Source organism: Sprattus sprattus (genome assembly GCF_963457725.1).
Source record: "Sprattus sprattus genome assembly, chromosome: 2".
In the NCBI taxonomy this organism is placed as follows: Eukaryota; Metazoa; Chordata; class Actinopteri; order Clupeiformes; family Clupeidae; genus Sprattus; species Sprattus sprattus.
This window is the reverse complement of record NC_137921.1, coordinates 39,391,734-39,405,743: the sequence shown is the minus strand read 5'-3', so window position 1 is coordinate 39,405,743 and position 14,010 is coordinate 39,391,734. Positions and strand designations below refer to the sequence as shown.

At 43.0% G+C, this 14,010-nt stretch overlaps 2 protein-coding genes across 2 annotated transcripts in view; one reads left to right on the top strand and one right to left on the bottom strand.

The window, feature by feature from the left end:
• Positions 1–2,374: 2,374 nt before the first annotated feature.
• Positions 2,375–4,448, top strand: ttr (transthyretin (prealbumin, amyloidosis type I); the record flags this gene model as incomplete). The annotated part of the gene is made up of 4 exons (XM_080832387.1): positions 2,375–2,440; positions 3,601–3,740; positions 4,026–4,161; positions 4,341–4,448. The coding sequence occupies 4 exons, from the start codon at positions 2,375–2,377 to the stop codon at positions 4,446–4,448; spliced, it is 450 nt and encodes a 149-aa protein (XP_080688513.1).
• Positions 4,449–8,900: 4,452 nt separating this feature from the next.
• Positions 8,901–14,010, bottom strand: part of b4galt6 (UDP-Gal:betaGlcNAc beta 1,4- galactosyltransferase, polypeptide 6) — a gene marked incomplete at its 5' end in the record, with an annotated part of 20,834 nt that continues 15,724 nt past the window's right edge. Inside the window, 4 exons of the mRNA XM_080833169.1 lie at positions 8,901–9,652; positions 10,902–11,003; positions 11,193–11,315; positions 12,994–13,181. Of these exons, the coding sequence (XP_080689295.1) occupies positions 9,505–9,652; positions 10,902–11,003; positions 11,193–11,315; positions 12,994–13,181 (561 nt within the window). The 3' untranslated portion in view covers positions 8,901–9,504. The remainder of the gene's footprint in view (positions 9,653–10,901; positions 11,004–11,192; positions 11,316–12,993; positions 13,182–14,010) is intronic.

Sequence of the window (14,010 nt, the reverse complement as noted above, 5' to 3'; positions counted from 1 at the left end):
TTTCAAATGTATTCAATTTGGATGACCGAGATAGAAAAAGCTGTGACTACTGTAAACACAAAAGCATGCAACGGCTAAGAATCTTAGAATATGACAGGTGTCTTTGCTAAGTGTGTAATTACCAATTATGCTTAACTGGTGCAGTTTCTCTGTAATAATACTCCACATCTGTCTTCAAACCACATGTGCATACACACTGTGTTTAATAGAATATACAAGAACACACCAACAGATTGCTGTCATACCTAGCATCCAGTGTCAGCATCCATGGACTGACTGCTTCTGCAGCGCAATCACATTAGCATTTTCTTGCAGAAAATCGCCCCTAGTTTAGACTGAACTTCGTTCAAACTTGTTATGTTGATCCCTTTTCTATATCTAACCTTCAGTAGTTTCAGTGTTTCTGAAGGCTTGTATAAGCTTTAAGGATTCTTCAGACATGACATGGTGTGTGGACATTTTTTTCAAAGGGGTTGCAATCCAGAAGGTTAGACACTCATCTATTGGTATTGGGTTTAGAGGTAAATGGGTTTTACACATCAGATTAGAATATATGGTTATATTGAGATCAATACGTGTTATGACTATTTTTATGAATTCTATGCTTTCCACTAAATGCATTTCCTCTGGTTTGTGTGAATCTGAGAGACAAAAAAAGATTTTGCACTAAATACAAAAAAATAATAAAACATAGTGATCACTGCATTCTATGTTTGCGGGTTGATGTTAAATAATAAAGCCATGTGATCTTCAATTGTTTTGGTGTGTGAATGGCTTGATGATCAATCCAAAAATAAATGTAGAGCTTTCTCATGGTGAACTATCATAGGAAAACCACAAGAGGTCACCTAAGCACACAGTACAGCCCAGTCATTTGCACTGAAAACAACTTCAGAGGCATCCAACTGATATACTCCTCAGGCTCACATCTACAGTTAAGAGATCAGGCAAAACGAACAACAACACACTCCACTATGTTATTTAAGGACTCAAGAGGTCTCTCAGAAGGTGAAGTTGAGCAGTATTATGAACTATAACTGAAATATATATTGGATACCAAGCTTTTTATCACCCTTTGTAAACTGACTAGATGCTGTTGGCACATTTAAAGAAACACAAATTTGCATATACAGTACATAAAATGTATTCACAGTTAAACCAACCTCATGACGAACCACCCTACAACACCACATTCATATTGTACTATATGCAGTCTTCCATTTGAATCAGGACTGTTAGCAGCTTTATTATGCGTCATGATCAATGTTGAACAGCAATGTATTGAACTTATTTCTGTCTGTGGATGGAGGGAGGCAGGACTTTAATTCTGGCTTTCTCAGTAGAAATCTAAGACCGTGAAGATGCTTTGGTCAGCAGTGCCCAGAGTCCTGCAAGTGCGAGACGCGAAAAGGATTTTAAAGGTCACTTTACCACAACAGTCAGTCCATTACCTGATTAGGGCCTTCACTCACTGCATCACATTATCACTATAAGAATAACATCTAGCATCCAAAGTTCCTTTCTATCAATTTAGCAATAATCTTCTCCCTACACTACATATGTGTTTTTTTCTTTTAAAATAAAGCCTTATTTCATCATACGGATACCAGGGTAATTGCAGTTGGCAGGCACCTTTTTTTCGCTGCCGGTAAATAAGGCTGCACCCTATGGAATAAGAGGGTTGTGAGAAAAATCACTCCTTCAGCCTTTTAAAGTGGTCTGTTCTGTTGTCACTTCACCAAAGTCCTGAATGAAAATGCAACAGTAAAAAAGAGGAGGGAGCCCTGTTCACCAGCCAAATGTATTCTTGATGCGGATTTTCATAAGAAAAAAAACCTTCACTTCAGCAAAACTGAAACTGGCCCAAACTAAATATCCATATTTCTACAGTGGGGAACGTTGAACACTAACAACATATTTCATCATAGAGGCTTTCTGCCGGAGGGCTTAATCAGGTTCAGGGTCAAGGGGTGTTTCAATCCCACAAACGGGCAGTACCTGAGAGGTGACTCCAGGCACAACAGTCTCACACTCACAGCCTAGGCAGGAGACCGCTACTCCACGTGTTTGTGGAGGAGGATGGAGGAATACTGTTCTCTGGGTTGGCTGTACTTTTCCCTCTCCTGACGTCTCGCCTAGGGAATGGGCAATGGTGTGAGACGGAGATTAACCTGCAGACGGCTGCCGGTGAATTAAGCCTTTTTCTAATAAGGGCTGCCACAAAGCCAGCTCTGTGCTGAGTTATTCATCAGCCTGGTATTTACACAGTCAACAGAGAGGGGCAGCGAGTGTGTCTCAGGTCAGCTGATGCCGCCTGCCTATAAGAGGGCACACACTCACATGCCTGGACAGCACAAAGCTATCAGCTCTTGCCATGCACAAGAGCACGGTCTGTGTGTTCCTGGCCTCTGCGCTGCTGCTATGCAACGCCGCCCCAGTGGTAAGTACCTGAATTGCACCTGTGTTGTATGGTGAAGGAAAATTAAGAAACTTGTGGTAAGACTGGGGAACTATAATGTAGCACTGTTGGTCTCCAACTAGCAATTAGATCTAACTACAAGGAGGTTGATGTGGTTTGTGAGGTAGATTTGACAGGAGGGCTCGAGGGTTAACATGGTTTTTCTGCCGCATGAGGTCTCTCACAGTACGAAAATGAAAGGAATCCAGCACATGAAATCAATTGTTCATCGGGCTACCAGTATACTGGGTTAAAAAGAGCAAGTATGCTGTCCATATGGTTGGCTTACCTGACTGTCTTGCTATGTTAAACAGAGGATATGTTACATAAAAGTCCACAGATTATCTAAAGGTACTGTATAAATCTACGCAATTAGAGAAGAACAAATGCATTTCAGATCAATAATCAATTCTGTGAATGAAGAGTGATGCACGGGTAAGCACTGAAATACACACAAGGACAGCTAGTTTCTCGTAAGGACCACCCACTTGTCCCAAAGGGCAGTGGCCTGAACAGACAAACACACACATTTCTCTCTTCAATTCACAGGAAAAAACTGTGTCAGTTGATTTAGTTGAGTTAGCCTAGTCTTAGATTTACAACATACATATAGCCCATTCCAGCAGTGTTCACATGCCAGGAGCTTGGCTGTTAACTTTCTATACCTTTCGAAAGGCCTCTAAAGTATGTCTTCTGAATGTTTCAATTTCTTAGTGGCAGCTATTATTAGGGCTGGTCGAATTCTCTAAATGCTATGGATAGTTTTTTTTAGCCTAGACTACAGTGGACCATCTTTACGAAAGGAAAAGAGATAATGCCGTCCCACAATTCCTTGCAGTAGTAACATTTAAAGACCCATGTCAATAACATCCGCCATTGCATAATTACATAGTGAAGTGTAAGTGCAGTCGGAGTCTCAGTTGTCTTTTCCAAAGTCCTTAGGCATTCTCCTTCATATTTTTCCTTGACCTCATATCGTTATCCATTGCAGTCAAGAAAAAGGGGTTAGGAACTTTTTTTTTTTTTTTTTTTTACTATTGGACCGCAGCCTAAGGATCCAGACTGTCACAGGAAATTGCCTAGACTAGAAAGACTTCCTGTTCTGATCACAGTTAGACCGCATATGTGACCTCTGACCCCAGGATCCCCACGGTGGGTCAGATGCTAAGTGTCCGCTGATGGTAAAGATCCTGGACGCAGTGAAGGGGGCCCCTGCTGGCCGTGTGGCACTCCAGGTCTCGAGGCGAGGTGCAAACGGAGAGTGGACACAAGTGGCAAGCGGGTAGGCTGAGCTCAACAAAGTACTCCCAGGAACAGACACAACATAAATTACTATTTTATTGCATGGGAACAGTTTGATGGTGAAACACTTCACTTATAGAAGTTGTAATACAACAAATGACGGACGACCTAATTGTGCAAGACTGGAACACAAATTGGAATGATTTTATAGACAGACTTCTCTTTGATGTATGTGTATACATAATTAATCACAAACAGCTCATCTCTCTGAGCTGGGGCTTTTTTAAAGAGTGACACCATCTTTTCCTCTCTATCGCCCTCTCAGAGAAACCGACCCAACTGGAGAGGTCCATGAACTGATCACAGAAAAGGACTTCACAGCTGGAGTGTATCGTGTAGAATTCGACACAAAGACATACTGGAAAGGGGAGGGGAGAACGCCATTCCACGAAGTGGCTGAGGTGAGCCGGTCAGAAACAATTGAACAAAGCTGGAATAAACCTGAAATCTTAGTTCAGTGCCAAACATTGACCTCCACAGTTACTCACATAAACCTTGATCCACATGTGGCTTCTTTCCAGCAGAGTAAAATCCCATTGTAACTGAGTGTGTTTCCTGCTACCTTGTGTGTGCTCTGTAGGTGGTGTTTGAAGCACACGCAGAAGGACATCGTCACTACACTCTTGCCCTGCTGCTGAGCCCTTTCTCCTACACAACCACTGCTGTGGTGGTCAAGACTCATGACTGATGCCCAAGCACACACCACACCACACCACACCACAACCCAATACACACACCTGTATCCTCAGCTGAAGTCAGTAAAGAATACCAATGACTCTCCACTATGCTAACACATATTAAACATGTGACGACATAAATGCAGTAAGTTATTTTTTTCCCTCAATCTCATGCATCTTCGAGCAGGGACAAAGCTTGGTGTACCTCTGAATTTGATTGTTTTGACTGTAAAGCAGTTCCCAAAAGTGTGTGCCAGGCTATTCAGAATATAGAGGATTAAGATAAAATAAGTCCTTCACATTTACTAGAGCAGCTGAAAGAGCGGTGTGATACTTAATAATGGTTGATTAACTCATAATAAGTCTCTACCTATCAGCTACCTGCACACTTGCAGTGGCGCAATGTGATGAGATTAATATGTGTCTAACCAACGTGGTTGAAAGGTTCACTCAAGATGAATGAATATTCATATACAATTCATGATAACTGAAATTTCAGTTGGTGGTTGTTCGGGTTGGAAGGATGAGGATCAAGCTCATCAACGTAAGGCAATTAAAACGTTGACAACAGCAAATATCTGGGAACGACGCTTCTGACGACTGGTCTCACAGCGACCATGTTTGCGATTAATGTTGTAACTCTGCTTTCGAGAAACGACAAATGGCTGAACGACATTTGTAAGCACCAAGATTGTGGGATGTGTACCAAAAGGCTTCCACTGTTTAAAAAAAAAAAAAAAAGTCATAGTCCAATACGTGGGTGGCACAGGCGCATCCACCAAAAATGCCTCCTCCTCTAAGACTGGATCACTCCTCCTCTCAGACTGGATCAGTCCGTAGGCAGGAACGGAGATAAGGACGACATAGTCCATAACCTAGGCAGCGAAAGCACCCACCACAGGGACAGGCCAGGCGTATGATAATAGTTGTGAGCGAGTGTCGTTTGAGGCTATTTATATAATGTTAACTATATACAGGTCAGGTGCATCAAAAAATATTTATTAGGCTATAGTAGAAAAGTTATTTTTTCCCGCGTAATTTAATTGAAAAAGTGACACCTTCATATAGGCTACTCTACAATTCACATTTCTGTATTTTGAATTCTTTATTCTAATATTTTTTGAGATAGGCCTACTGGATTTTGATGTAAACCGTAATCATCAAGATTAAAACCAAAAAAAGACTTGAAACCGGCCAATTTATGTGTCAGGCTAATGATTCTAGAATATATGAACGTGACGTGTCACTTTTTGAATTCAATTACGGGAAAAACATCTACTTTTCCATGATATTTGAATTTTTTGAGATGCACCAGTACATGAATCAGACATGATTCCCAACGCGCTCTCATGGACTTGTCCTCCGGCAGTAGTGAGGCAGTGCGCATTTATGTGTTTCGGAGGACTTGGCATTGGAGGGGTTTGACGGAAGGGGCTGCAATTGTATCAACTGTATTCTTTATACAGCCTTTAAGCGCTTTTAAAGTCTAGGCTCATATTAACACCAGCTTTGATGCATTTCATCACAGTTCAGTCATAGAATTTATTTACAGCACATTGTACATTGAATTCAGTCTACAAAACAAGACATCAGACCAGGTTTCACCTATAAACTCTTTTTAATGATCAATAGAGCGTACTGCAGTGAACAGACTGGCATAACTGAAAAGATTTTTTGGAAAAACAAGAATTGTAACTGTCAATCAAGTCAGCCAGTCACAGAGAGTTGTGAAATTGGTGTTACAGTAAAACTTTTCCCGTTTGGAAACAGGTGCTTTTACAGCGAGTGCCCCCCCCCCCCCCCCCCCCCCCACCGATCCCAATAAGCAACAGATATACACTGATAATACCCCGTCCATCACCCCACCCCGCTTGACCCCCCCCCTACCATTTACACCACTCTGTCATTTTTGAGGGGGCCACAGACCGACACCTCGACAGATAAATGAGTTCTTGTAGTCTTTTTTTTTTTTTTTACTCCTTTGAAAAATAAATGAGCACTCTATTGGCATGTGAAAGCCCCAGCCACACCAGCACACCGCATCTCAGCAACCATGCAGAAGTGAAAAAACAAAAACAACTATTATAAGAAAAATAACTCAAGGCACAAATATGAATACTGCAAAAAAAATGTAACACTCTACATTACAGCTTTGTAATAGTGAATACATCTTTATAATCTTGTCCTCTAGCTTCTCGTTTGGGCTACGTCATCATTGAACAAAGGACACATGTGGAAGGTGGGTGGGGTTCAATTTGTGGTTCAGATGTCATACTACACTTGGCAGTGAGTCCGACATACAACCTTCACTGGAATTCAAGGCATCTGTGTTGACTCTCTACCACAGTGAACGGGTAAGGAACACACAGCCTCTACTGGCTTACACCCGGCCAACCTTGGGGTCCTTCTAAAACCATCACCTCATGTCTCCTTCTCCTTCATCCCATTGATCGGAACCCCTAGTTCTTTAAGTGAGACTGGGATATGTGGAGGGAGGCATGTCAGGGCTCTGTTGCAGTGATAGTGCCCATAAAGATTAGGGCTGGGGGATAATGTTAACGCACTGGTGTGATACTGAACGGTGCCTTTTGGAACCCAGAACGAGGCCCATAACGAGGTCATATGTATACTAGGACAGATGAAGACTACTTCTGTCTGCAATATGTTTGGGCTTTCTGTACACACACACACACCCACACACACACACACACAGTCACCTTAAAAAGAACAAGTCTCCATTAACAGATTAGCTTTCAGTGCAGAAGGAGGCAGAGAAGAGGGATGCTAAGAGAGGAAAAGGAAAAAGAGAAACTGACTTTGGCACCAGACACACCAACACAAACAACAGATATGTGCACTTCACTTTAAAAAAAATATTTTTTTGGATTTGTCCTCCGTTATCATTGGTCAAATGTGTACGCTAACGATTGTGAAACCCGTAGCAACAGGGCCAAATCAAATACAGACTTTACCTCTCCTGCCTTGGCAACCGTTACTATGTAAACAGCAGGAGATGGCTACCCAGTTCTACCCTTAACCTATAAAAAAAAAAAAAAGCAAAAAAAAAAGCACCAAATCCTATCGTACCTTGGAGTACTTCCTGGAGCTAATGCACCTGGAAGTGGCAAAACACATCTCTGACCGCAAAGCATCCTAGGATGCCTGGAACGGCAATTATCGCTAACTTATCAACACTGATATGATAAATAATACAAACATCAACCGAAGAATTAATATTAAAAAAAAAAAAAAACAATCAACGGCTGAACCCTACACAGACACACACACACACACAAACCTGCATACTCACAAACTTAACTTTAAAAAGCTTAAAATTCAGAGAATGGAAAAACTATGTACAGAGACAGACAGAGAAAGGGAGAGCTCTATCTGCCCAGCGTCGGCACGCTGGTCACACAGAGCTGAAAGCTTCACGGGCAAAAAGTCTTCATGGCCCAGGGGCCACTCAAGAACGTGAACGCTCTCTCATCCTGGCCCAGCTGTCCGACAGACCGCAATGCAAAGCAATAAACACACACGAACAACTGAACACAGAGTACACAACGCACTCCACAGACACGCATACTTGTACACGCCACACCCATTAAGGGGTGTTTAGCAGCTATGACCCCAGCTAGTTACACTCCCCCACCCCACACCAACGAGCGAGGAGGGACCACTGGCACTCCTTGTGTTACATAGTGCACTTTAAAAGAAGAGAAGAGACTACAGCCGAAAGAAACCTCCCCCCCCCCTTCTTGAATGACACACTATCAAAAGAAAAAGAATGTAGAGAAGTGTAAGGCATGCACAGTGTGCCTGTTTTTGAAACGGCCCTTCTCCTGATTCTTCTCCTCTACCACTACACCTGCTAGCTTTGATAGTCACTCTCCTCTTAAAAAGGGGATTGAAAAAAAAGGGGGAGGGGAATCTACATAGCTGCCAAAAGAAGAGTGAAATACAGGAGTGTGTAAAAGGCAGAGGTGTGTGGGTGAGTGCGTACAGATGGGAGCGAGATTGTGCACGCAAATCACCTGCAGTCACATCCGCCCATTCACGTCTACACACACACACTCGCAAAAACAACATACGCACACACCAACACCCTGTTCATGGAATGCAACACAACACAGGAGTTTATACTTAAATAAAACATGAAAAATAAATACAAAAAAAATCTAATAAAAATAGTTCATTATTTGAAACACATACATAAATCAAACCGTTTCACTTTCTGGCAACTAAAGGTATTTTCCTTTAAGATATGCACTGCAACAAAAGAAAAATAAGCAAAATAAGAGTCTGTTGGCTTCTGAGAGGCAGCCGCAAGGCAGCACTTTCTGCTGAGTGGGTGAAAGCAAGTGACTGACAGGAAACAGTGGTGAAAGAGCCTATGAGTGTTAGGTTAAGGCTTTGCAGTAAACATCCGATTGGTTGATTCTGGCACTCCCCACCTCTTGGCTTGTAGTGTAATGTGGACATAGGTCGCATAAAGCCAGCAATGACATGCAGTGAGAATCAGAAAAGCACATGTACTCTTGCTCACAGAGGTGCACATGTGTGTGCAAGCACACACACTCATTCACACCTACCTCTACACACACACACACACACACACACACACACACACACACTCGCACTGATCAACTCGTACATAAGGTATTCCAACAAGCACAGACGGATATGTTTTTTTTTTTTCTTCCTCATACATCTATCCCACCCAATACCACCCCACACATTTACACACCGACATCTGGAAAAGACCAAGTGCCCCCTGCACACAACACATTCGCAATCAAACTCTACAAGACAAACACACACTCGCGCATATATCTTCATCGGCCCACCTCAAACTGACTCCATACACATACACACATAAACAGGAAGAAAATAAAAAAAATACACATTCAAAAACGACTGAAATGTGTTTCCAAACCACTAATACTCGTATCGGGTTATTTTGGCCAACTTCTTCCTTCCTCTCCTTCCTCTCTCTCTCTCAGACACACACACACACACACACACCCAGGTGGAGAGTGTCAGACATGAGTGTTTGTGTGGTTGTGTTCAGTAGTCTGCAATTGGAGCCAGCTCAGGGTGCAGGTTGACACTGATGTTCTTGTAGAAGCTGGAGATGGACACCTCTGGTGTGTAATTCAGATTGTTCAAGCCGTCCAGGTGCTGGCGCTCCTTCGAGTAGCGCAACAACTTATACCTGAGAGAGAGAGACAGACAGACGTATAGGGAGGCGGGATCAAAACACAGAGGGGCATGGAGAGAGTGTACAGGCGACAGAAAGGAGTGGAAGAGAGGAAGAAAGTCAATTCAAGACGTGTTCTAGTCCCACCCACAGCTCTCCTCTTCAGGTCTTCACTGTGGAGAGCCTCACACACACACACACACACACACACACAGACACACACACATATATACACACACACACACACCCCTCTGTAGTCTGCCTCTGCTCCATTGAAATAACTTTAAAGAGCAGCTTGGGAAAATCAGGCATGAGTCAAATAATATCTGTGTCTAAGGACAATCTACCCATTGTAAACTGTGCCCGGCTTACAGGTATTTTCCCGGCAGATCTTAAAACTGCCCTGGTGAGACCCCTCCTGAAGAAAAGTAATTAGACTAATTTAGACTTAAACAATTTTAGATCCATCTCCAACCTTCCCTTTCTAAGGAAAACCGTTAACTGTCTTTAAACAGTTAAATAATGTCCTAGATGCCTAGATTTCCTGTGCCTTTGACACTTTCCAATCAGGCTTTGGTTCCCTTCACAGCACAGAAACGGTGTGAGCCAAGGTTGTAAATTACCTCAGAATTAATACGGACTCTAATCTCTAAAATCTCTGGCCTTGCCCTTCTGGATCTGAGCGCAGCTTTTGACCCTGTAGATCATGATACCCTTATTAATTGACTTGAAAACTGTGTTGGCCTCGCTGATCCAGTCCTAAACTGGTTTAGGATCTATCTAGCTGGCCAGGAATACTTTGTCGCCCTTGGAGACCCCAGCTCAAAAGGCATACTCTTAAGGTACACACCCAGTAGATCCCAGAGGTTAGTTTCAAAGGCCAGGAAAAAGAAACATGGAGAGGTAGCTTTTAGTTTCTATGCTCCCAGCCTTTGGAATATGAAATGATTATTGCCCTCTGGGGTAAACTGAACAGAACTCCTTATCACAAAACCATATTTACCCCCCTCAGAAACACACAAATACATATGTGCTGGCCTGGGATGAACTGAACTGCAGGGGAGCAGTCAATTTGGCCTGCCATGTTGGTGTGTGTGTGTGTGTGTGTATACGCAAATACATGTATCCACACACCCTACCTGCTCGTAGCGTGGGAAATGAGTTGGTGTGCAAGAACATGCAGGTGGTGAGTGTGTGTGTGTGTGTGTGTGTGTGTGTGTGTGTGTGTGTGTGTGTGTGTGTGTGTGTGTGTGTGTGTACTAACCTGCCCAAGAACTGCACCTCCCCTCGATGATGGTGTGGAATGGACTTGTATTTGCCAAGCTCTCCCTCAGGTCTGGTCACATTGTAGCCGGCGTAGTGCACTCTGGGATAGCGGAGAGGACATGTTGCATCATGACATTAGCTCAAAGAGGTCGCACCGAACACAACTAACACAGCAGCAGCTCAAAGAGTTAATGCTTTATACACACACCCCTCTCTCTCTCTCACACACACACCCCTTGAGAACACATGTACGGTACACATGTGCCCAAATGCACGCACATGTACATACCTGTTCCACAGGTCGTCATCCTCTCCTCCCCAGCCCCAGAATGCATTGGGAAATCCGTTGATCTTGCGGAACTGCTCCACCGTCAGACCACTGACGCCCCCAAAGAACTCATTGTAGGGCAGGCTAAGGACAAACACACGTCACGTTAGCAAAGCTCACACACACCTGATGCCCCCTGACACAAACATGAAGACACACACATACAAACACACACGCACACACCTGAGCTCCTCTAAGAAATCCTAGAACTCCTTAGCCCTTAGAGCAGTCGGCTCAGAATGAACAGAAAGAAATAAAAGAACAAGAAAAGAAAGGAGAATTCTTACCCTCAGCTGTCACCTGCCAACAAAGGTGACAAAAGATAGGGCTAAAGATTACTGAAATGCACACCTCTACGAACACGGGTGTTACACGAGCACGTGCACAGACAAACACGCACACATCCTCGACATAAGCGGAGAACCCAAATAGAGGGATAGAGGATTCCGCACATATAGATTAGTACGCCCTTCTGCAGTCAGGCAAGAATGTGTGGCTCACATTTCACATACAAGTAGCCCAAGTAACCCACCCTGGAGACACAAACAAACAAACACGTAAACCCAGTCATAGCCTCCTGGCCGAGAAGAAGGTAAGGGGGGAGGAGGGGGGCACCACAATGGGGCACAAACACTGCATGTGTGCTCACCAAGACACAAGGTGCACAAAACAACCCCCGCACCAACAGGTTTAGGGAAAAAAGGAAATGCTCATTCAGACACAATCTGGACAGTCTGCACGATACCAAGGCGTGACGAGACTGAAGATATCTGCACAGATGAGTGCCATTATATGCAGCAGTTCATTCACTGTAATTAAGACAACAGTAACTGACACTGCGACCATAGGATGCACTTGGAACATTAGTGTAGAACATGGCTAAAATCAGCAGGCCAAACAAGAAATGGACACATAATGTGTTCAAATCTCATAACATTTACAAGTAGATGGTAGATATTTATAACATGATTGAAAACTGATGGAAGTAGACGTCTAGACTGAAGAATAGGTGGTAGAAGTGTTTTTCCTTTGGTAAGATTTAATGAACACAATGTCAACACACCAAAAATGACCTCAATAACTTCACTTGAATTACAGACAATTGAATAGTCAACTGTGGTTACATTTTCTGTTCAGTTGAACTGAGAACATTTTCTATGCAACTGGTAATGGTCAGGAATCTTTCCTGAGACTCTTCTTATGTTCTTATGTAATGCAGTGGTGAGTGAAACACGCAAATACTAGAAACCGACAAGAGAGAATATTCAAGAACTAAATGGACACATTTCCCTGTATCGATATGAAGGAGTTTGGCATTGTAGCACTGTCTTGGAGTGTGTATCAAAGTTTAATTTCATTAGTTATCATCTATTATTGCATAAATAGTTTTATTTTTATGTTGAAGAATTGACTAGGTTAATTTAGTTTTTATTTAGATTTATTGTTCGTCTAGATTTTCTCGTATTATAAAGAAAGCCTTGATTTATAGAATGTTTCACGTCATATATGGTTTATTTCATTCATCCTATGACCTATTTATTAGACCAGTTTCTCATAAAAAGTTGATCAGAGCAGGGCAAAGTGGTATAGCAACCACAGTGCAAAAAAAGGGATTGTGTGGCATTTTGAAAACAGTCGTGTTTATTTTTTATAGTGTGTGTGTGTGTGTGTGTGTGTGTGTGTGTGTGTGTGTGTGTGTGAGAGAGAGAGAGTGAGTGAGTGAGTGAAAGACCATGAAAGTGAGCAAACAAGCTAGACTTACATATACATGTACTTGTCCAGCTTGGCAGCGAAGTGGCGTGGCATGTTGGTGCAGCCATAATAGTTGCGGTCATTCTCCGCGAGGTGGTCCACGTCGTGGAACACCAGACAGTCCCAGTCCAGGTCCCTCATAGCCTCGCGGAAACCCACGTTAAACAGCATTGCACGGTTAAAGGGCTGGGTGCCCGTCTGCAACACACACACACACACACACACACACACACACACACACACACACACACACACACACACACACACACACACACACACACACACACACACACACACACACACACACAGGTTGGCTCACTGTCTGACACATTTATCAAGGCTAGGGTTGCAACAATAACTGCACATAACACTAGGAAGTGTACCACAGTGTTGAGCCCATCATGAGCCCATAACGGTCATAACTTCCCCCCTTATCTGAGAGTGCTGCTTGTGGATTGTCTGTGGTCTGGCCAAAATGTATCCAGATATTTTTTTTTACTAAATTTTCTTTCGGCAAGCTTCACTTTTCCACAAAGTTTCATGACAATCAGGCTGATGGGTTATTGCTGTATCCTGCTTAGACAGAAAAACAGAACGCAATCAAAATAAAATCTCCTTGGCGGAAGTTATTAAACACAAGGCGGTTTGGTTGCGGTATTACTGCAAGGTGGCTTTCTTCAAATCCCGCAGATGGTACTGCTGCAGCCATAATCAAAGCAAAGCTTCACTAAAATCCTTGTGTCTGATCTTTGCTATATAAATGCAGCCCTACGGTAGCCTGTATCAGAAATGAAAGGTTTACTGTTGTGTATGAGAAGACAAAATATCATATCGTCAAGGCACCCAAATCCTTCCCTATAGAAATACCAGCAACCCTCAGGGCTTACATGAAAATGGGTTTTGTACAAGTCTTCACTCATATTCAGTGTCAAGTGACTGGTATGTTTCCATCATTTCTAGAGGCTGTGACAGATCTGTTTAAGATGGGGATGGTTTCTCCATTGAACCACAAGAATATCTCTTCTCC